The sequence below is a fragment of the Meleagris gallopavo genome, chromosome 1 (assembly GCF_905368555.1).
Source record: "Meleagris gallopavo chromosome 1, MGAL_WU_HG_1.1, whole genome shotgun sequence".
NCBI classification, from domain to species: domain Eukaryota; kingdom Metazoa; phylum Chordata; class Aves; order Galliformes; family Phasianidae; genus Meleagris; species Meleagris gallopavo.
In genome coordinates, this window is record NC_139404.1 from 54,138,916 (window position 1) to 54,160,236 (window position 21,321).

At 40.5% G+C, this 21,321-nt stretch overlaps 1 protein-coding gene across 1 annotated transcript in view; it reads right to left on the minus strand.

Annotated features, from left to right (window-relative positions):
• STAB2 (stabilin 2) overlaps nt 1-21,321 on the minus strand; it is an 80,038-nt gene that overhangs the window by 19,877 nt on the left and 38,840 nt on the right. The window contains exons 28-48 of the mRNA XM_085228049.1: nt 20,485-20,532; nt 17,940-18,076; nt 17,430-17,544; nt 16,449-16,526; nt 16,161-16,253; nt 15,947-16,054; nt 14,279-14,410; nt 13,163-13,288; nt 12,081-12,137; nt 10,630-10,725; nt 9,878-10,073; nt 9,231-9,326; nt 8,235-8,280; nt 7,579-7,655; nt 5,998-6,123; nt 5,381-5,454; nt 3,770-3,841; nt 1,708-1,827; nt 1,131-1,178; nt 394-477; nt 167-313 (exon numbers count right to left, since the gene is read on the minus strand). Coding sequence (XP_085084175.1) covers nt 167-313; nt 394-477; nt 1,131-1,178; nt 1,708-1,827; nt 3,770-3,841; nt 5,381-5,454; nt 5,998-6,123; nt 7,579-7,655; nt 8,235-8,280; nt 9,231-9,326; nt 9,878-10,073; nt 10,630-10,725; nt 12,081-12,137; nt 13,163-13,288; nt 14,279-14,410; nt 15,947-16,054; nt 16,161-16,253; nt 16,449-16,526; nt 17,430-17,544; nt 17,940-18,076; nt 20,485-20,532 — 2,076 coding nt within the window. The remainder of the gene's footprint in view (nt 1-166; nt 314-393; nt 478-1,130; nt 1,179-1,707; nt 1,828-3,769; nt 3,842-5,380; nt 5,455-5,997; nt 6,124-7,578; nt 7,656-8,234; nt 8,281-9,230; nt 9,327-9,877; nt 10,074-10,629; nt 10,726-12,080; nt 12,138-13,162; nt 13,289-14,278; nt 14,411-15,946; nt 16,055-16,160; nt 16,254-16,448; nt 16,527-17,429; nt 17,545-17,939; nt 18,077-20,484; nt 20,533-21,321) is intronic.

Here is a 21,321-nt window from a genome sequence, read left to right on the forward strand (position 1 = left end):
GCAGATAAGTACTGCACATTTTGGCTAAATGGACACTTTTTTGACTTTTTTTTTTAATACTACATTTATTCTTATGCATCAGAGAAGGTAGGGAAACATTCAATTTTTGAAAAAGGCTGAATGAGTCCAGCCTGTTCAGACCCTTACCTCTTCTTCACCATGTTACCTGAGCATAGCTGATCTGTATGGGGTCCCCATGCAGAGAAGTGATGTTTGTGACTGTTGTCAGGTCACTGTGCAACAGGCTTGCACAGCCCACTATGTGGTACCTGAGGATTTGAGCCATCACCCCTTTGGCAAGCCATCCCCTCACCTGCAACAGAATGCAGAGGAATTGAGAAGCAGCTCATCTCCATCTGTCTCCATCTGAAAACTCACAGCCTTCTTACTCACTCTCTGGTCACTGTTTAAAACTTTTGTGTGAGGCACGAACACAGTGAAAGGGCCTGGGCCAGCAGTATCTCTGATGGACAAGGCCTGTCAGATTGGATGGGACAAAAGCAGTACAGAGTCATTAGTTTCCAATGATCACCAGTAATCTAAAATAAGCAGAGAGCTGTTCTATCTATCTATCTATCTATCTATCTATCTATCTATCTATCTATCTATCTATCTATCATGGCAACAGAACTGAAGCTAGAATATAAGTCTGACTAGTTGGCCAATATATATGGATCTGTGCTGACCCGAGCTTGTGGGTAAACAATTGCTCCTGACATACACTGGAAGGCAATGACAACTGGTAATGCACACCAGCATCCTGTGATGTTTCAGACATCTGGAGATGGTGTAGCAAAATGAAAATGCAGCTGTGGTGGTAGAAGATTGATATTCACTCACACTGGAATTTGTGAGAGAAGTACTGGAAAGTTTTAAACTGAACTGGTGGAAAATTCAGTTTTATGCCTGGTAAGAAGGCCTAACATTTCCCAGGGATTCTAGGGATTCTATAGCAGTTAATAGTTTAAATCAGAGCATCTCTGATGTTAATGGCTTGTGATCCAAACTCAGTACCAATTATATCTGAGGATTTTGGCCAAGGACTTTGGTACACACCAGATCCCTGCCTATTCCCCTCTGCACATCCTGAGGGAAAACAAACAAACAAAAAAAGCCAGCACTTTTCTTACCTCTAAATGAAAATAAAATTTAGATGTGTTGAAGTTCCTGAGAAGTTCCTGCAATCAAGAACATGACTTTGTAACAATGCTGCAAATCTGGAGCAATGTGCATGGAATGCAACTAATTGCAGCACTTGAAAAAAAGGAAACTTCTAGCTTAGAGTTAATGCTGCCATTGTCCCTCTTCTATTCTTGCCTTGTTCTATAAAATAACAGGCTTCTTTGAAACTTGAAACTACCAGTAATAATGTGCTAGTGCTGCACTCATAACAATCATCCATCAGTGTAGTGGTTTTCTCTTGAAGCTCTGTTATCATTAAAGACAAAAACTAGCTTGTTAGTACTGGGTTGCACTGCTGTGAATGCAATATGTATTATACCCATTTTTTGTTTTGTTGTTGTTATCTAGCAATACCTAATTCTTACTCCTGGATTCTCGGATTAGGTTAATTGCAAATTCTGGGCTAGGGTTGCCAACTTATTAAAAAAAAATAAAAAAATAAAGGCATATTTTCAATTGATAAGTTTTGTATTCAATAGCTATGTGAAGAACAAGAAGAGACAGCAAACGTATGCAATACTTTACCTTGTGGATGTTGCCTCGGCATTTAAATCCATCTCCAATGTAGTTTGGTTTGCAGGTACAGGTCCGTTCTGTTAGCTCGGTGTCTTTACAGATGGCAAATTCACTGCATCCTCCATTATTCTTGTAAGATCAAAATGTAAAGTATTTCTTTGTTTCCAGGTGTAATAAAACAATTCTAGTTTATCATTTTTATTCCCATGCATATAGGTTAGGAGGATTTAATCCAAAGTGGCTTTTAGAAACCAGATCTTACTGACACTCATTACTATGTATTTGTTCTTGCAAACAAGAAAGAACATTTGATGCACCTAAGAAATCACATAACTCTCCATTTATGCAGATAATGTGCTTTGGAAGCAGAGGTGCACCCCAGCACTGCTTACCCTCTGGGAAACTCGAGCTGAGGGGTTCACAGCTTTGACCCATCATGAGCCTGTGCTCCCCAATTAGCACCTCAGGTTGCAGCTGGACTTGACAGCAAATCAGGAAAAAATGAAGCTGTCTTATTTTCTTTTGTGTGTTTGTTTTGTCCTTCTCAGTGCTGCTTATCCTTTGCCATGGGCAAAGTAGTGGAACATCTTTTGGCATCCTCTGGGATCTCTTAGTGTGGCTGGCCATAAGTATTGAGTTTGGATGTGCTTGCTCTTTTTATTTTGCTAGCTGTAGGCAGACTGTTGGCAATCTTGGATTTGCCATAGCTACTCATGAAATTTTGCTGCAGAGAGGTTTGGCCATATTGGAGCTAGGTTAGTCTCTGGTCTGACAATAACAAATCTCAAGGTTATTTTTTTTATATGGCAGGATTAGTAATGTGGAAGTTGCTAGAACATGGCATAGAAAAAAGCATAGGACACAATGACTCATAATTTCAAGCTATTCTTCCTGTAGCTTCTGTCTTTGCTCTTGCTCTTTCATCTCAGCAACCTTTCAAGGTTAGAGAAAGCCTTCTGACAGGCAGGGAGCGTAAGAATTATTATCGCTGTGCTCAGTGCACAAAGAATTAACGTGTATGGGAGACTGGGTATGTCCTTGCTGCAGCCTGCCAAGAGGCAGTGCTTGCAGTGGTTATGTGAAGTGGCCTCAGGTGAAGGTCGGAGAGGGAAATGCCATGGGAAGGTCTGGGTTGCATTTTGTAAGGGCTAAGAAGGAAAGTAGTTTGCCCTGAGAAGATGTTCTTATTTATTTTTATTTATTTTTATTTTTAAGCCTGCATGGCTCTGGTCTTTGCTTCATGGGAGTTTTGCCCCAGCTGAGCAAGTAGGCTGGGACCTCCACTGGGAACTTCTACTCCAGTCAGTTCTCCAAACAACTGTTTGCCCCAGAATGGATTTGACTGGTAAACACCCAGCAATGGTGAGGACTTAATGATTTGGCAATCGAAACTTCAGCCTGAGAAGGGTATGTGTTTGTTGTCACTTGATCATTCCTCTCAATTAGGCCACCCAGATGTGATCCCGTATCACACCAGGGGGTTTAGTGACTGGAGAATATTGAATATAAATGGTGGTTTTGACCTACTGTAGATTCCTTTTGCTTCCTAATCACCTTGCTCCTGGAACAGCTATAGCCTACCTCCTGAGCATCTCCATTATATATATTTCATTGTAGATAACCTGTAATAGTTCACACTGAGTTTTTCCTCATAATAGCTAAAATGTTTGTTAGACCTTTGGGACATGAGCCCTAATTTAGCTAGTGGCTTTTTATAGGATTTCCATCATCTACCGAGAAGACATGATTTACATGCTACCATTACAGTCTAGGATCTGTGTCTCTAGATCTGATTTAAAGTTGTTTTTAAGACTCAGTGATGAGTCCAGGCACTTGTATTATGTCCAGGCTGTGGTCCAGGAAAAACCTTCACTGCATATTTTGTTTCCAAAATAGTGATAGTACAAAAGCAAGTAGTGAAGAAAGAATGTTTAAAAATTAAATAAGTTAATGTAAGTGGTTTCTAAGCATGAAAGGGCTGGTTTACCTATCTGACTTAGTTCTGACTGCATACCAAACCTCAAAGTGTAATGCTCATAGCAAGATCTTAAATACTCCAAGTATTACTTACTTGTGAACATAGATTGATGTATGTGCATCTTTTACCATCTCCAGAGTATCCCTTCAAGCAATTGCAAACTGCCTACAGAGGAAGAATAAGAAACATGCATACATGGGGATTTGTTAGATTTTTCAGCAAGTTTACATTTAATTTTCTTTCCTTGTTTTTTTTTTTGTTTGTTTGTTTGTTTGTTTGTTAGCCAGGTTAACATTTATGCTAAATGGGAATAACTCACAATCTCATTTCCTAGTGAGATGGTTTACAACTCATTAAACAAAAAGTACTTCACCTCTCTTGCAGCAGTTCCTCAGGCAGTTCTGAGCTGCCATGGACTAAGACTGAGGAAAAGCAATTTCTGACAGGATCTATTCCACTCTCCCCTCCCCCCCCACCTCAGCTTGTTCATCTCTCTTGTTTCTCCTCTGCTTCTCTGATCACTTAAAATGATACTTTGGATATCTGCACACAGTCATCTTCCTGGCAAAGAAAGCTAAAACCCTAATTTGTTTTTCCCATTTTTTATGCATGGGTTGTTACTTCTTTATTTTCCCTTCCTTTTTTTTTTTTTAATTTTTTTTTTTTAATGTGATAAGTCAAACCTGCAAAACACCTTTAGAATTGTGTCCTGATGTTACTGATAATTTCCCACCTGCTGGCAGCATTCAGTGTTTGTGTCACAGTTACTCAGTTTGGAGCTTAGCCTTTCATCTTTGTGATAACTGCGACATGGCCACAATGACTTTGACTTCTCCTCTCCAGTTCTACTGCTTGATGGTTCTCAGTTTTGAGTGAACAAGTAATACATGAGAGATTGAATTTTCAAGATGTTTTCTTTGGCAGAGAAAAATCTGCTAGGCAAAATATTAGCAACATTTTATGTATCTGAATAGCTGAAACTCCTGCAGAAGCATTTCTGCTCCTGAAGAAATTTTGCTGTAACGGCCTGTTGCAGGATTACAGTCCTACCAATACCCAATATGAAGCTATAGAGGGAAGACAAGAAGTGCTGCAATCAGGGAGTTTAGCTTCACCTGGATCTGGCACAAAAATAGAAACACTAATCTGTGCCACTTGATTGCCTGGGCAATTTGTTCCTCCTTTTTCCCTTTGCCTTTTCACACTTTTTCCCTTGCAGAGCATGCTGTACTTCTGCATGGGAGTTGCAGAACATTCACGGGAGGAGATGCTGCTATTCTGTAACTTTGAATGAGAATTATGATCCTGCCTCTTCTGTTTCTTTGTGAATATATTTGAACTGGGAGAAGAGCTGGTCTGAAATGAGATTTTTCCATAGGCAGGTTTTATAGCAGTAACAAAAATAATTTGTCAATACTTTGAAAATAACAGGTTTTCACTGGAAAAACTCCCAAAATCAACTGTTCAAAACAACAAAATATTGCCTTTCTCTGCAATTCTGGATTTCTTTCACTGAAATCCAAGTTTTCATGTTTGTGCAGACTTCCCCTCAAATGTATTTTTGAAGGAACACACTTTTCAGTCTTTGTTACGAAACTCAGTTTTCCATTTAAAAACAAAGTTGAGATGGGGAAATCTTATTTTTTTTTTCCGACTGTAAAAAGTTGGCAGGCAGTTACTTATCGACACTGACAAAATACTCACTTGATTGGGTCCTGTCTGAGTGCATTCTGCATTTTTATCACATCCACCATTGTTCTCCAGACAAGGGTTGATTTCTTTATGAAACAAACAGAAGCGGTTAAGAATCAATGAAACTCATTTAATTAGTTGTTTGATATTTCAGTCTGGGTCTTGCAGTTGCCTTGGTAAATGCTAGAACACTGCCTTCAGCATTTTGAAAGCTATACCTGTGGGACTGTATGGCACACAATCTCCTCAAGTCATTAAGTCTGCTATGGTCAGAGGAACAGGAGTGTATCAATCATTCAAGGTCAGGCTGGAGGGGCTTGGAGCACCCTGATCTACCTGTAGGTGTCCCTGTTCATTGCAAGGGAGTTGGACTAGATGGTTCTTAAGGATACTTTCCAACACAGACCATTCTATGATTATAACCTGCTAATGCTTGGGCTATTTGTCTAGCAGTACCAACCATGTGGTGCTGCAGACAAGCCTGTTGGGATGCCTTTGTCACTATGGTCTCTAGTGCCAAGAAACTGCACTTCCGGATCATAGCAGAAGACAGATCTTCTTCCATGTTCAGGAAAGCTCACTCCTGTAATTTTCCTACTGTGATACATGAGACACTAGAAATGTCTTACCCAAGCAGACTACTCCATCTCCGGTGTACCCAGCTTTGCAGACACACACTCTGTTTCCAGGTGTTGTTTTTCTACACTCTGCGTTGGCAGAACAGCCACCATTGCTGGTCTCACAGGCGTCAATAGCTGAACAGTGATGACAACCCAGATTAAACCAATATGCTTATATGGCTCTTCTCTTGTCAGATAAAGTGGTCTTAAACTTCTAAAGGGATTTGTTGACATCTTCTGAATGATTCTCATTTAAGACATGTCATTCGTACCAAATATTTATTATCTCTTTTTTATTCCTCTTTATTACCTCTGAGAAGGAAAGCAGGAGATTTGTCTGCTCTGGAAGATAAGAATTCACCCAGATTTGGCTTTTGATAACTTTCTGATTCTGCACATTCTAACCAACAAACAAAAAAGGCCCCTTTGTACTCTTCTCCAGATTAAACAGGAGTCTGAAGGTTTTCTTTAGCTTGCCCTTTTCTGTACACAGATTAAATGGCCATCTCTAATGGACTCTAATATCATCCAGCCCTCCTGTGGCAGAAAGTACTGGTTGTTACTCAGATGGATGCTTGTGCTGTTCCTGCAGCTCTGAATGAATCAGAGGGTCACAAACTGGCCCTCCCTGTGTTACCCAGAATGCAGTGAGGGGGCTTTTTCTGAACTCCAGTGTGGATCAAACCAGCTCAAACACTGCTTTAGTTTTTGCCTCAAATGACCTCAAATTGCTGTTTCAGCATCTCTAACAGCCAGACTGAGGAGATTATTTTCCTGTAGTTGTTTTTGTCTGGAAATCCTGTGCAGGGGCAGAAGGGTGAGCTTAGAGACAATAGGGATGACCTACATCCCCCAGCTCTTCTTGCACTTGTGTGTTTCCTATTAGGAGATTAAAATTGCTTTTTGTTGGTTTGGGTTTGGGATAGCAGCAGTTAAGGTACTGGATTAAGATCTTGCCAGCCATTGTCAGTAGACAGATATGTTTCTGTTCCCAAGAGCATTAGTATCTTAATCAGCTAGGGATTAGGTAAATAAACTGTAAAATTGTAGTAATTGCAGCCGGAAATGGTCTATCCCATAAATCTGGATCTCCAGGCTTTTGGAGGCACACACATGATAAGCTGCTATTGCCCTTTTTGGAGGGTCTGTATGCCCTAAATAAGTTGAATTTTACCACCCCAGAAATCTGTACAAGTTCAGAAAGCTGAGGAAATGACATGACTGTACAGCTCCCAGCAGCTGGAAGTGCTGTTGTGCCCTGAGTTGATCTTTGTTTGCTGAGCTTTGTTGGAAAAAGGAGTAAAAGTCATAACCCAGGTTTCATTACCCTGCAAACAATGGGGCCTGGGTTGTGCACAGGATGTTCTCTCTCCTCTGGTCTCCCTTAGCACGTTCCATAACTTGCAGGCTCTGAGCCCTTTGTTTGCTATAAATCTGCACCTGTTGCACTTTCACTCATTTCCAGCAAACTGGCAGCAATTCCTGTTTTTAAGTGGTGTGCAGGGGAGTGCTCCTCACTCAGAAGCTCCACTGTGACCATAGAGCATTTCAGGCACTCTTTTTAACAGGGAGGAGATGAGGTTCACTTGCCTGTGCAAAATGTCCCATTCCCTGTGAACCCAGCCGCACACTTGCAATAGGCAGTGTCGTTTGACAGGAGAAGGCAGCTAGAGATGTGAAAGGAGATAGGTGACATTAAAATAAATGAATAAAACATTCAGGTCTTTCATACATTCCCTTTTGTGTAGAAAGAAATGCTTAACCATATATTTTGATGTAACTACAACCATAGAAACAAACTCAGTCAGACCAAGCTGTCAGAATTTGTTTTAGATGAGTCATTTCAAGTATTAAAAGTGAGTGCTTTGGCCATCAGATGTCCTGTTTTCTCATGCAGAACTCCAGAAATTCATGCCCACTCAAAAGCTGTGCGCAAATTTTTGTTTGTGCTTGTACAGTATCACCTTCAGTATGCAAGTGTGGGTTTAAATTTCTTTGTCTTTTACATGGCAAATGTGTCTCACCTCCCTCTCTTTCTAAATCCCATTTGTTTCCCCTTTTAACCTGTGCATTTTGAAAATTTCAGCCTTATCACTGAATACATTGTTAACACTGTCCTTTATCTCTGGAGCAGAAATCTGTACTGCTGAGAAATCTTCAAAAAGAACAAGATAGACCATGTTTTTGTTTTGCAGGAGATCCCTTTTCTCCTCTCTCTTCCAAAAAAAAGTACATTTCATACGTACTTGGCGCTGGTATGGCATGTGTTGTTACATGCGTCATCTTTGATTTCTGCAAGGGAAAAATGTGAAGCAGAGATCAGAGCCTTTCAGGTTGATATCCTTTGAATTTCCTACTTTTACATGACTCTCATGCAGAGCTGGAGTCTCTGGCTCCTGTGCCAGACAACCAGCTGCTCACAAGGAATCTAGCCTTCCCTTTGGCTCATTGACTCTGTAGAGATCAGTGAGTAACTCTTAAATTCAGCCACAAAGAAACTGCTTGTTCACACATTGCCAGCAAAAATACTTCACCTGCTGTCATTTGTCTTTATTCTGGTGAGTTTTGTGCATGATTAGTTTAATTATGTAAGCTTTCCAAAGGAACTGTAAGTTGCCCAGATTTCACGGAAATCATGTCAATGTTAGTTATTAAGTTTCCCTCACTACTATTTTCCCCTGAAATTTAAAATAGATATTGAATGCTATTATTAATGTATTTTTACAATTCTTCATCTTAAGCAGAGATCTGAAATAGCTATTTAATACATTTCAATTATATCTGACTACATATAATTAAATTCGATAGAGGATCTGTATTCAATCAAGACAAACTGATTTATTTGCCAGTCAATTTTTATTGTATTAGTGAGATCATAATTTAATATCCAGTGTTGCACAGCTGAGTCAACTTATTGAAACCCCTGAGAGTAGTATCTGAGGACCAAATTGTGCTTGCTAACTTTGCTTTGCAAAATACATAGCCTTAACAAATAGGATGTTCTAGGACAAATATAGGGTGACAGGGCTAGAGAAATAGCTAAGTATGGCATTTAAGTCTCATGAGCTGCTGACTCTCTGTCTCTTAGTACAGTGATTAAGTCTCCAAGCACAGGCCTGTGGGAAGTTGCTGGATATCTGGTAGTGCACTTGGATGTCTGACACTGGTCTCTGGTCACTTCTGCAGTTCTGACCTTTCCTAAAATGCTCACTTCTTTCCCAGAAAACAAGGAGGGCACTTACCACTCTCACATGTCACTCCCCTCCAGCCGACGTTGCATTCACAGGAGCCATCCCCATCGATCCCACTGCTGCATTTCCCATGGATGCATGCACACACTGTGGGGAGAGACGGGAGGAGACCAGTGTGTAGAATAAATCCAAACTTAAATCTTGCTCTGAGTTTGCTCAAATCTTCCCTCTGATCCCAAATACAGGGACTGAAAATGTATTTTAATGGGAAACATTGGTGAAAAATCAGTGTTTTAGATGATTATTCATGGTGGATGCTGCTTGAAGCCCCAGAGTAGGGGTAGTGCTTCTATGTAGGGGCTTCTCTGAAGAAGGAGATAGTGAGAAAATACGATTACTGGGAAAGATAAAGTTATGATGAAATGGCCAAGAGGGCTGGCCAATTAACACATAAGCAGTGTAGCTTTCAAGAGCATAGAATGGATGCAGATAGAACTAAGGAAGTTTTAGATTTCCCTTGGAGACTTCCCTCAATCAGCTAGAAACCTCATGGAAAACACCTTACTTTTAAAACCAGACGTAGTAGTTAGTTAATCACAGTGACTTTGCGTCATGCAGTCCTCAAAATTTTCCTTTCATCCTCCATCCCTGCACCCCCTGAGAAGACCAATAAAGATGCAGCACAGGCCACTCAGTACCTTGATCACAGTTGCGGCCGTACTTGCCCTCAGCGCAGCTCTCACAGGCCGTGCCGACGAACCCGGCTCCACACTGGCAGATGCCGCTGCCATTGATGCCATCCAGACAGATGCCGTTGCCGAAGCAAGCACTACCTGCCTTGCCGGGGCAGGGTTGGCACTGCTGTCCAAAGAAGCCAGCACAGCACTCCCTGGTCTGCAGTGTGAGAAACTGAATCAGGATAAGGGAGTGGGGACACTTAAACATGGCGGCAAGGAGGAGGCGGTCGGGAATTATCTCTTGGATCTGATGTTGGGTGGAGGGAGCTAGAGACCTGGAGTTTAGCAGTGCTTTAGCTCTGCTGTTCACAGCCTTGATGCCTACTGTGCTCCCCCAAGTCCCTGCTGAGACTTAGAGCCATAGAACCCTAGAATCATTAAGGTTGGAAAAGACCTTTAAGAACACCGAGTCAACCTACACCCACCATGCCCACTCACAGAATCAACAGGGGTCACCATGGGAAAGGTGGAAAGACAAGTACATCATGACCCTTTCCAAATTGCTTCTGCATCCTACCCTTTCCTCTGCTCAGGCCATCAGCAGCCTTTATCCCATCTCTGCTGTGTCTAGACCCTAGAGGATACAAGATACAAGAAGGAACGCTGCCAGGGACGACACAGATGAGCTCCATGTGTTTAGTGACAATTACAAGGAAGGTGAAGATCACGGATGGGGGTTCCCAGCGTCCCTGTGACAGGAAAGGTGTACTCACAATAATGGTTTTTGCACACTTTGTCTGGCATCCGATCTGGATGGTGTACAGTCTCATGTTGTTTTCTGAGAAGATGCAGTATTTCTTCTCCCCTGCCTGAGTGAACATTGGAGAAACAGCTGCACTTCTGAGCAGTATCGATCAGCTGCTTTCAAACGTTTTTAAAAAGATTGGGATTAACTTTCTACATGCTGTGCACTGACTGACACATTTGTAATGGAAGCTAGGAAGTACTTACAGCAATAACAATGTGTTAGATAAAATGACTTTCGTTAAAGAATGTGCAGCCAAATTAATTCAGCACCCTGTGGCATTTTAAAAATGTATCTAATATTATCTCTCCTCAGAATTGAAGTGAAACTTTTTCTGAGGCCTGACTAGCTTTTTTCTTTCTGCAATATTGTGCATTCTTCCTAACCTTCTTGAAAAACCAAGTGTCAAAGTATGTCAAAAACAGCCATCGGTACATTATCTCCCAGATCTGGACAAGTTGGGAAAGTTTGCTCTTGGGAGAAGAAATGCCAGTCTTGTACATTTGTTAGGAGATTGAGATAAGCGTCCAGCTACTTGCTGAAAATGAAATGTTAATGGTTTTGAGATTTACTCATGAGTGCTTTAGTTGGGCTTTACCAACCAATTATTTTTATGGAGTGGATGGGACTTGATCTCTTTTGGAATCCTATTAGTGACACAATTAGTCTAATTAAAGATGAAAATTCTAGAGGAAAAAATGTTTATATAATCCCAACAGAGGGTCTTTCTCAGAAAAATTCAGACATCAAGAAACTTCAGATCTCCTTATGGTTGATAGGGTCCTCCTAAATATCCACAGTTTCCACACCTGGGAAACTGGGCATCCACAGTCTTTACAGTCTCCAAGTTTCTGTGTGACTGTAACTCACAGCATGCAGCCAGGCTGATTTTACCCTTCTGTACTTTGACCCGGTGGGTAAGAAGACTGCTCAGGTAGCAAATATACTCTGGGTTGTTCTGAACTCCTTCATAGTAGGGAGTTTTGCTTGGCAGATAACTATTGCAGTTGAAGGATTCTTCATGTGACAAAGCGCTAACTAGAAACTGGTCTTTCTGGACAAAGCTATCTTTAAGATGCTCTTGATTCTGCTCCCCTGCCCAAAGGGTGGCTTAGACCAAGGGTGGATTTATGCTATTGCTGTAAGAAATGTATGTAGAATACCAAAGTAACTATGATGACTGCTGTTAAAATTGAGGCTATTACATCATAGAATCATATCATAGAATCACCAAGGTTGGAAAAGACCAACAAGATCATCCAGTCCAACCATACACCATTCACCAATAGCTCTCACTAAACCACGTCCCTCAACACAATGTCTAAATGTTCTTCGAACAAATATATATGAAAGGAGATTGAACATATCTATGCTAAGTTTTGATATATGCATCTTAAGTATGAACAATAAAAGACTTACTATTTCTTTCGTTCCTGGGGGGCAACTTGATGGTTGTGAACAAATTCTGCACTTTTCCTTAAGCAAAATGAAAGGAGAAGGAAAGCACATTTAGATACTTTGCAGTACCCTTGTAAAGTGATGCCTCCCGAGCACCTCCCCACTCAAGTGCAATATGAACCAAACCCTGACCTTGGATACAGCTTGCTTGTGCCACGAGGGTAATGGCAACTTGGTGCCACTTTACTAAGGCTTAAATGTACACTGAAGTGTGTAGCTGCATTTATTGGAAAATAATATTGCAAGCAAAAGCAAAGACTGTGTGAAGCCTAGTACCTGTCTAAGAAAAGCTTGGAAAAAAATTGGGTGATATATACACAAATACAGGACTGTATGCCAAAGAATATAATTAGGCTACAAAAATTCATGCCTGTTCAATTTGCTTTGGCCAAAGCACTAATCTCACTTTGTCTGCCTCGTCTAAATGATTGTGGGCTGCATCAAAAGGGAAGTACACTGCAGGTTTGCTGTCCTATCTCCACCCCTCAGGAGAAAAAACAAAATAACCTTTCTCTGCCTACATGAGGAAGCTACATCCTTCTTTAGAGGGATGTAAAACCATTTGATTTCATATATTATAGGAACAGAAGTGGGAGAGTGCTTTACTCAGAGGGCACAAAGATTTCACGAGGCAGAGGCAATCTGTTTCTGGAATGAAAATAAAGATTCTTCTTTACAAAAAGTATTTTCTTTTTCTTTTTCTCCCCACTTCCTGCTTTACTTGACAAATATCATCTGGTAGAACAGATGTATTAAAATAGTACATAATTATTTTCTGAAAATTAAAGCTTAGGAACCAGCTTACTCCTGGGGTATTTTAATATTGTCTTATCCAGGCTGTCAGTACACTGATTGCAGGATCAAATACATTTTAACTGATGCAAAAATCCTTGGTAGAAATATCCTTCATAGAAAATGCATGTATTCCTTACTGGCATGTAGTGTCATGCATCCTGTACATTTTAGCCTGAACATTTTACCCGTGTTTTGCTGAAGATATCTCTGATGGTCCTTTGGGAATCTGTACAAACAGAATCACTTACAGTGATAACAGTATGATTAGTATCACATCTGTTCTTCTGGATTTCCAGAACTTTTCCCAATCCATGAATAATTCCTTTGTCTGTTGCAACGTTTGCATAGCTTATAGGTGCATCATTTACGAATAACTGCAAAAGAAATGCCATCAGTTTTAAAGCAGCAGAAGAGCTCTTATCTCACTGGTAACTGAACAGTAGTGAGTGAAGGAAGGAGTGGTGCACATGGCTCACTTCTGAAAAACTGAAGGGTGCAGTCAATTTGAAGCACTTTCTTGCATCTCAGTTGATGCTTTTAAGGGCTTTACTGAACTGGAGGGCATGAGATGGATGCAGCTTGTTGGAGTTACTTAGCAACAGGATCTGTCTGAGCTGCTTTTTCTACATGAGATGCAAAATATAAACACTTTGAAGAAGAAGCCTGAAGCAAGTCAAGGGCTGTTTGCTGCCTTGTTGAGGGGCAAGGGTGTTTCAGGGAAGAACTCCTTGGCAATTACTCCTTCAAGGTGGGCTTTCAGCATCACACTGCTATCCCCCTCTCCCTTCATGCCCTCCTTCACCCCACAAGCAGTTGTTTTTCCAGAGAAAGCTGAGAGCTGAAACTGTTTTAGTAAGGAGCTACCCATCCTCCCTTGTTTATGTCCATAAGGAGCTCTGGGGCAGAGAAGGAGGAGGACTAAATTCCCTTCTTGTCTGTGCCACAGAATTGGGTGGGTTCCTTAATCTTTCTGTGGTTGACTTTCCTATGAGTGGTGTTGAAAAGCAATTGATATTTGTTGCCAAGTGCTTAAAGCTCTTAGGTCTGATCTGTAGAAAATAAAATTGATATGCTATAACTGAAGGTAGGTTTTAATAGTTCTTTGGAAGTCAGATTAATGACTATTTTACAATGCAAGCTTGTGACTGCTAGAGATGCATGTCTGCCACAGTGGTTTTAAAATGCAGCTCTGAATGTAAAAAGTACAACTGAAATCAAATCCAATTGAAGATCCATTCAAGGGTGAGTTTGAATTATAAATCTGAGAGGCACTCCATCTGAGTGGATGGAATGGAGCTATCATCAGCTGCTATCTTTTTGGCTGCTTGTAAGGCATGAAACTGAAGAATTGTGGACAGCAGTACCTGACTATTATGGAGGAAAAACCCAACATGGTAGGAGTACCCAAGCATGGTCTCCCTGTGCATGCCATTGTGCATCTCATTCTTCAGGAGCTTTTCATCTATCAAAATGTGATAACGGATTAGGTCCTCATCCTGCAAACACACAATTAAATTCAGGGTTATGTAATAAAGCACAAAAAGTTATTTGGGATAACTTTTCTCAGAGTGTAAACAAGACCTATGAGAAATCCCATTGCCTATTGTCCCCATGTTCTGAACATTCATACTGCTCTTTGTTCTTCTGCTCTTTCAAAAGTGTGTGAAAACATGAAGTAACCCATGCAAGATTTGTGATGTCTCCTGGCTTTGCCCACAGGGTCTCATTTATGTCTCATATATTAGTCAACAGCAGGGTGAGAAGTCACTCTTAACATAACCTTGCTTCCTGAGAGGCCAAGAAATGGGATCTCTTCCTATCTCTTCTCTGAGACAAAGTTCTCTGGAGGTGTTTTGTAAAGATGATATGAAATTAGGAAGCATGGAAAAAAGATGGAATAAACTTACTGGTAAGCAGTGAAAATAAAAAGGACTTCTGTTTGTGTGTAACAAAAATCCAGCAAGATTGATATTTTAAAGCTATGTACGTATTTTCAGAGATTTATTATAGATGCTTCTTATAGTGATGTGGAAATGATGACATTGAAACTAATTAAAACAGAGATCAAAAGTCACTTGAGATGATTTACATTGATAATGCATGATTTTTTCTGGTGAGGTATCAATCAGGATTCTGTTATGGGACAACTGGTCAGTGGTTAATGTCTTGGGATGAGTCATTTGAATGTTGTGCCCTTCAGCTTCCATGCTGAAAATGGAGACAATGGAAGCAGAGATAGTAGCAGAGTAAGTATGTTTCAGCTAAAGCATGATGCTGGAATAAGAATAAAAGGATATGAGCTAGCCAGAAGTATGCTGTCAAAATAATATGAACTGGCTCTGAGAGGAAGGCCTGAAACTGTCAGAGAAGGTGGGATGACCATATCCATGCTAGTGTGGGGAGCCAGTGGCTGGGTTGGGCCTGGGCCTCGCACAAGGTTGCTGGCAGAGGGCAGTGGTAAATGGGGTTTGCTAGATGAATTTATTCTAGTGAGGAAATCTTCAGGTATTCTTCTGAACTGTGGGACTGGCCAGAGGTGCTTAAATACTGGTATTAGGAACAGTTTGCAGGAAGTGGTGTGGGATGGTGTTCCAGCAGGAGTGATGGGGACAAATGTCTGGATAGCTGTAAGAAGGAGTCATAATATTTTGTGATGCTATTAATGATGAGATTGCTAGTGACGACAGGGGATTGGACTTGTTCACCTAGGAAAGCCATTTCAGTGGTATTCCTGGTCATTCCTGTTCTGATTTCCCTTCAGGGATATCGGAGAAAGTCTAGTCCAATACTTGAATATTTTTAGAGTTGTTTTAATCCAGAGAAAGCCAAAACCCAGAACAAATAGTTAATTTCTGGCAAGCCAGGAAAATATATGGATCCACTTCTCCTCATCTCTGCTGGTGGTAATAACAAACTTATTAGTTTCTTGGAAAATGAATACTTCTTTCTATTTCTGTATCCTTTCAATCCATCCACTTGAAACTGAATTGAGACCCTCAGCTGTTAAGACATATCCTGTGAGTAATACATACCAGAGTAGCAACCTTTTTATCCCTCAGGTAATTTTCTATGGCATCATTATTTGGGGCAAACACTGTGTATGTGTTTGCAGCTTCTATTTCATTTGCCAGGCTGTATTGCTGTTGCAAAACACATAAAAAACATAAATCACAACGGGATGATCACTGATACTCTGATACCAGTTCAAATTCAAGCTTCTATCTTTAAAAAGTTGTGAAAACTTACAATAATGTAGCCCCTGAAAATGGAGTAGTCAGGCATTTGCTCGAGACGGGCCAGTAGCCTCGGCATGATAGTGCTTCGCAGGGGGGTCAGAACCTAGAAAGAGAGTAGATGCATCCCATGTCAATAGAAACATGTATCCCACCTGTGCAAATGCTGTGGTTGCAGCTGCAAGGAGCAGATGCAGGAGCAGATGTTCTTCTGCTCAAATAATTTATTTGCAAGAGCCATTGACTACATTCCGTTGGGTTGTGGTGCAGAGGAATAAACCCTCTCTGCTTGGCCACGTACCTTATCAATAACATGTATGATCCCATTTGTGGATGCGATGTCACCAGTTACAATGTGAGCACCCTCAACAGTGAGGTTCTGAAAGGACAAGAGGAGAAAAGGAAGGGTTTGGCACCATGGTGGCCACGGTTTCCTGGTGGTTTGTGCTGTGGGTTTTCACAGCTTCATAGACTCTGGCCTGAGGTTCTACCATGGCTCTGCTTTGCACCAATCTGGCCCAGATGTTGAATTCTCTTCTGGAAACCATAAGCTGGGGACTCTGTGCTGCACCAACCTGCTGACCAGCAAAGCCACATGGTTATACTGGTTTGGCCATTTGGGGCAGGTGGGCTTGCCCCACCTGAGTCAGGCTGAGCTCCTTTCTGTATCTCCACTGTCACATTCTGCCGTGTCTTTGCGTCCCTCAGGGACAACATGCTTTTTTCCTCAAAGCAGAGTACTCTTTCCACCTGTAACAGGACTGATGTGCTTAAATGTGTCAGATATGTCAGAAAATACTTCTCTTCAGAAGTACTATATAAAAAGGCTGAGGATGAAGGGCTGCCAGTGGTAACTACTTACCTTTAAAAACATCTCTGTGTGATCTGAGACTATTGAGTTGCACATGCAGATATTTGCATGACATCACTTCTTCCTCCTATGTTTCCAGTTTCCTAAAATAAGTTATCGGGTTTCCCTGATGTGTTTTGTCTTAAATTAGTTCACAGGCTGTGCTGGGCCTAGTTTGCACTTCTGTTTTACTACAAGACATTAGGAATAATAATACTGCCAATGAATTTCAGCTCGGACAATTTGTGGGGAAAATCACATTAGTTTTGCCAAGAGGGGCCCATATATTTGATCTATTCCTTTAACTTTATGGTATAGTCTTTTTAAAAATACAGGTGCATAGTATCTATATGGTTTTTAACATGAGCATGCTGTCAGCAGAGATGTCAAGGTCTCATGTATGGTACCGCAGTGGTTTGCAGCTCATCTCACCCCATTTTCTTTAGATAAGTGTAGGAAGTTGCTCTGTAGGGATGTCGGCAGCATATCAGAAGATGATAAATTCTGGAAATCGGCAAAGCTGAAAGCTCCTGTCAGTAGATGATACCTAAAAGAAATTAACTGGATTTTAAAGTTTTGCGTTTTCTCAGATTTTTTTCTTTCTTCTTTTTTTTTTTTGTTTGTTTTTTCTTCCCCTCCTCCCCTCCCCAAATAAATTTATTGTGTCTAAAACTGTGGTTTAAAGCAGAAATGGTTTGCACAATACCTAGTTCTTCTATGTTTTATCTTAGCTTAGCCTTTAAACATTTCTGGCATGATACAAATAATGTCTCTGTTTTCAGTGGAACTGCTACAGAGATTTACAGTACTGTAACTAGAAGTAAAATACTACGTGCCTCCCTTAAAAATATCATAGCTGTCTTGCTGTGGGGACTTCATATCAAAGACTTGTTTGGAATGAAAAGCAATTCACTGAAAAACAAAACAAAACCATTAACGTACTTCAGTAGGGCTGGGATATTACTCTTTGACATCCAAAAATCTTTTTCATCTTCGTCCATGTTTTCAATTGCTTGAAGAGAAGGCACGAGGACAGTTAGATTTGAGGTGGTAGACAACACTGAGTTTAACTGAGCATCCTGCAGGAAAATAAGGAAAGTAAAAGAATTAATCCTAATTATGACATATAAATAGTTGCCACTGACTTACTAGCAAGGTGGGGTGTGTGACGTGCTTTGTGACTGGCCTGAGGAGGAAAAACTATTAAACTGAGCAATGACTTGAACAGAAGTACTTAGAGCTGTACAAAAATAGTAAATGAGTATCTATATTTTACAGAATAGATTGATAGCATTTAAAGGGCAACAAGAAAGTTCAGGTCAGAATTGATTTTTTTATCATGAAACACGTGAGAGAAGTCACGTCACCAAAGCTGCCCTATCTTTTGGGTTCTACTTTATGTTCCTAAATGTTAAAAAAGAAAATCAGTGGGCTAAGTTCTGCTAGTCACTCATAACTGCAGTAGCCTGCTCTTGCAGAATGCTCCTGCCTACTTAACAGATAGGAGGATTGTGATCCGTAAAACAAGAAATCCATGTAATGCAATGTTCACATTTCGAGTAAGACTGGATTTGGAATTGACGTGACTGGGATTTTTCAAGATGTACAACAGTGCACACCAGCACTTCCATGGGTTTTGCTGCTCTGACAGCTGTGATTTTAGCTGAGGGATGTAGGCCTTGTAGTATGCATCATCCCCATCCCCCATATGTTCATGTCTACCTTAAAGTCATAAGCGAATCTTCACTGGAGAGTATTTTTCCACTTGTTTATATTGATTGATTGGTTGATTATTTGATTGATTGACTTATTTTTGTGGGGTAGAAAAAGGAGAGATGAAGATTTGAACGGAGTGTGATCTTTCTAAATATATGGTTCTCCAAACTTTTCGCAAGTTCCACAACTTGCCATTTTTGATACTGCAAAACATGAGGGAGCCATATGAACTTGCATTCTACTTTTCATACTGTGGCTGGTATGCTGCCTGGCTTATCTTGGATAGTCCTTCGATACTCATACTGGTTTTTAAGTCAAGAAGGGAATCAGTTCCCTTAAATAGCTGGGAATTTTGTCTCTGTTAAGATCATCTTTCTTTCTAGCCATCACCACTGTCTCCTTCCAAATATTTAAGTATAAAAATAGCAACATGCTTCATTTTCTCAACCTTCTTAATCAGCAAGAAAAATCTTTGGTTATGAAACATGGTAAACATCACATTCCTGTTCAAGTATAAAGTTAAAAACCACACAGATGGATGTACCTCCCTGTTGCTCATGTTTTTAGCTACTGTTATTTACTGTAATTTGAAGAGTAGCAGGAATTTCCACACTTCTGTTTCAGTAAATGATGTCTGCTCCCTAGGAAATTTTTTTTTTTTTCCTCCCTGCTTCATTATCTAAAGAGCACATTAGCAGGTGAGCAGCCTCTCCTATTGTGCTCATTTCTTTAATTTCATTAGTTTTGCTCCCTTTAGAGCTGCTGGTGCTGCAATCTGAGCCCACGCCCAGGCAGCTAACAGATCTAAATCAGCCACACCTGCCTTGCTTTCAAGTAGTTCCCCGAGCTTCCTTTTGCAATTGCATGTTTTATGGTCCCCAAACTGTCAAACTTTGAAAAGCATGAGAGCAGCTAATATGCCATGACTGCTGCTTCGTGTGCCATTCATTAGCATATCACTGTTCCTTTCACGTGTCCATATACTTGCTACACACTTCTTATGTTTTAAACTCTGCAGAAGAACTGTTTTTGATCTTATTTGTACCAATGCTCATCTCAGTGGGGTAGGGTCTCTAATATTACTGCTGCCCTAGTAATAGGTGATACATATGGAAATAAGAAGTTGTCAGTGTTAATCAACCTATCTAGAACTTCTTTTTTATGAAATTTAAGTTGCTGATCTTTTCCTGATCTAAAGCCAAACACGTTAATCCACTTCTTCATTTCCTGCACTGAAGTCAAGCCTGGGTGGAGACAAAATTTTTTCCTTACTGCTTGATGTAGCAGCAATACAATGATCAGCCATATAGTAATGTTTTCCTGGCACGGGGCTCAGTGAGAATGGGAGCAGTAAGGCATTGCCTGTCCTCTCTACTTGTTTGTAGTTAAAGTGCACGAGGAAAGATGAGAGGATCTCCCTGGAGCATACTCTGCATGTACCCTGGTACCATGTACCCAGGCCACGGCCTAGGTAGACCCTGCCTCAGAAAGCAGGCTTGTAACTAACTCTTGTACACATGGAGCTTTCTTGCCTGCTTGAATTTGGGAGCAGGAACTGGTTTTCAGAGAGAAATGAAGAATCGGATGATCAGTATGGTTGTTGACTAGTGGGAGAAATACTCCAATTTCTTTCCATAACTGAAGTCTCTACAGCATGAGAGAATACTGAATATTGCTTTGGGGATCTCATTTCTAAAGGCTAAAAGACTTATGGTTTTCTGTGGACTTGTACACACTAAAATATCAACCATAAAGTTGATAAAGTACTTACATTAATCCATTGGTTAAATGCTGTTGCCTCTGATAGAGTAGATAACTCCTGATTGGAAACAAAAGAGAGCAATGATTATGTAAGCTCTAAAAAGCTAAATACTAAATACTCTTGCTGTAGCTTGTGGAGTAACCCACTGTGTGTGGCCTGCCTGATGTTACACGGAGGAGAAGGTTTTCAGTATGCATGGAAAGGGAGAGCATTCATGTTTTGGCTGGTATTTCTACAACACCTCACATGTAATTCTGCTTTTATTCTGCCACAGTTCTTGGAACAGATATAGATGATGGTATAAGCAAGGATGGCAGATAGTGCCAAGAGGCATGTAAAATTGCTGCCAATGGCTCGGACAGCTGACACTTTCATTTTTCCTACAATGTTAAATGCATATTTATTTTTCCAATTTACTTGTTTGGATTTTATTTGTCTACCAGTCTGCATGGTTTGAGTAATGTGATAAATTGACCATCTCTACTGAGGTAGCTCAAGGCAGAGTTTTGATAGAGCTGAGATCTTGCCATTCCCAGCTGGGATATGAGTGCTTAGCATATAAGAAATTAGGACTGCTTAGAATATATGAAGTTAGGACTCTGAGGCTGGCACTTTATAATTTGTCTTAAAGAAATACACTTATATCCATTAGACCTCTTTCCAAGATACGTTTTTGAACAGAACAGATAATTTCTTATCAGACATGAGTCTCCAGCAGAAACACTCTGCAGTCAGCATTGTTGGGCATCACATTTTCCTAACTGTTTATAATGACTTTGCTGTCTGGTTAAGATCCAGTATAAGAAATGTGCAGTAGGTCCTGTGCTTAGAGATGATGAACATCTT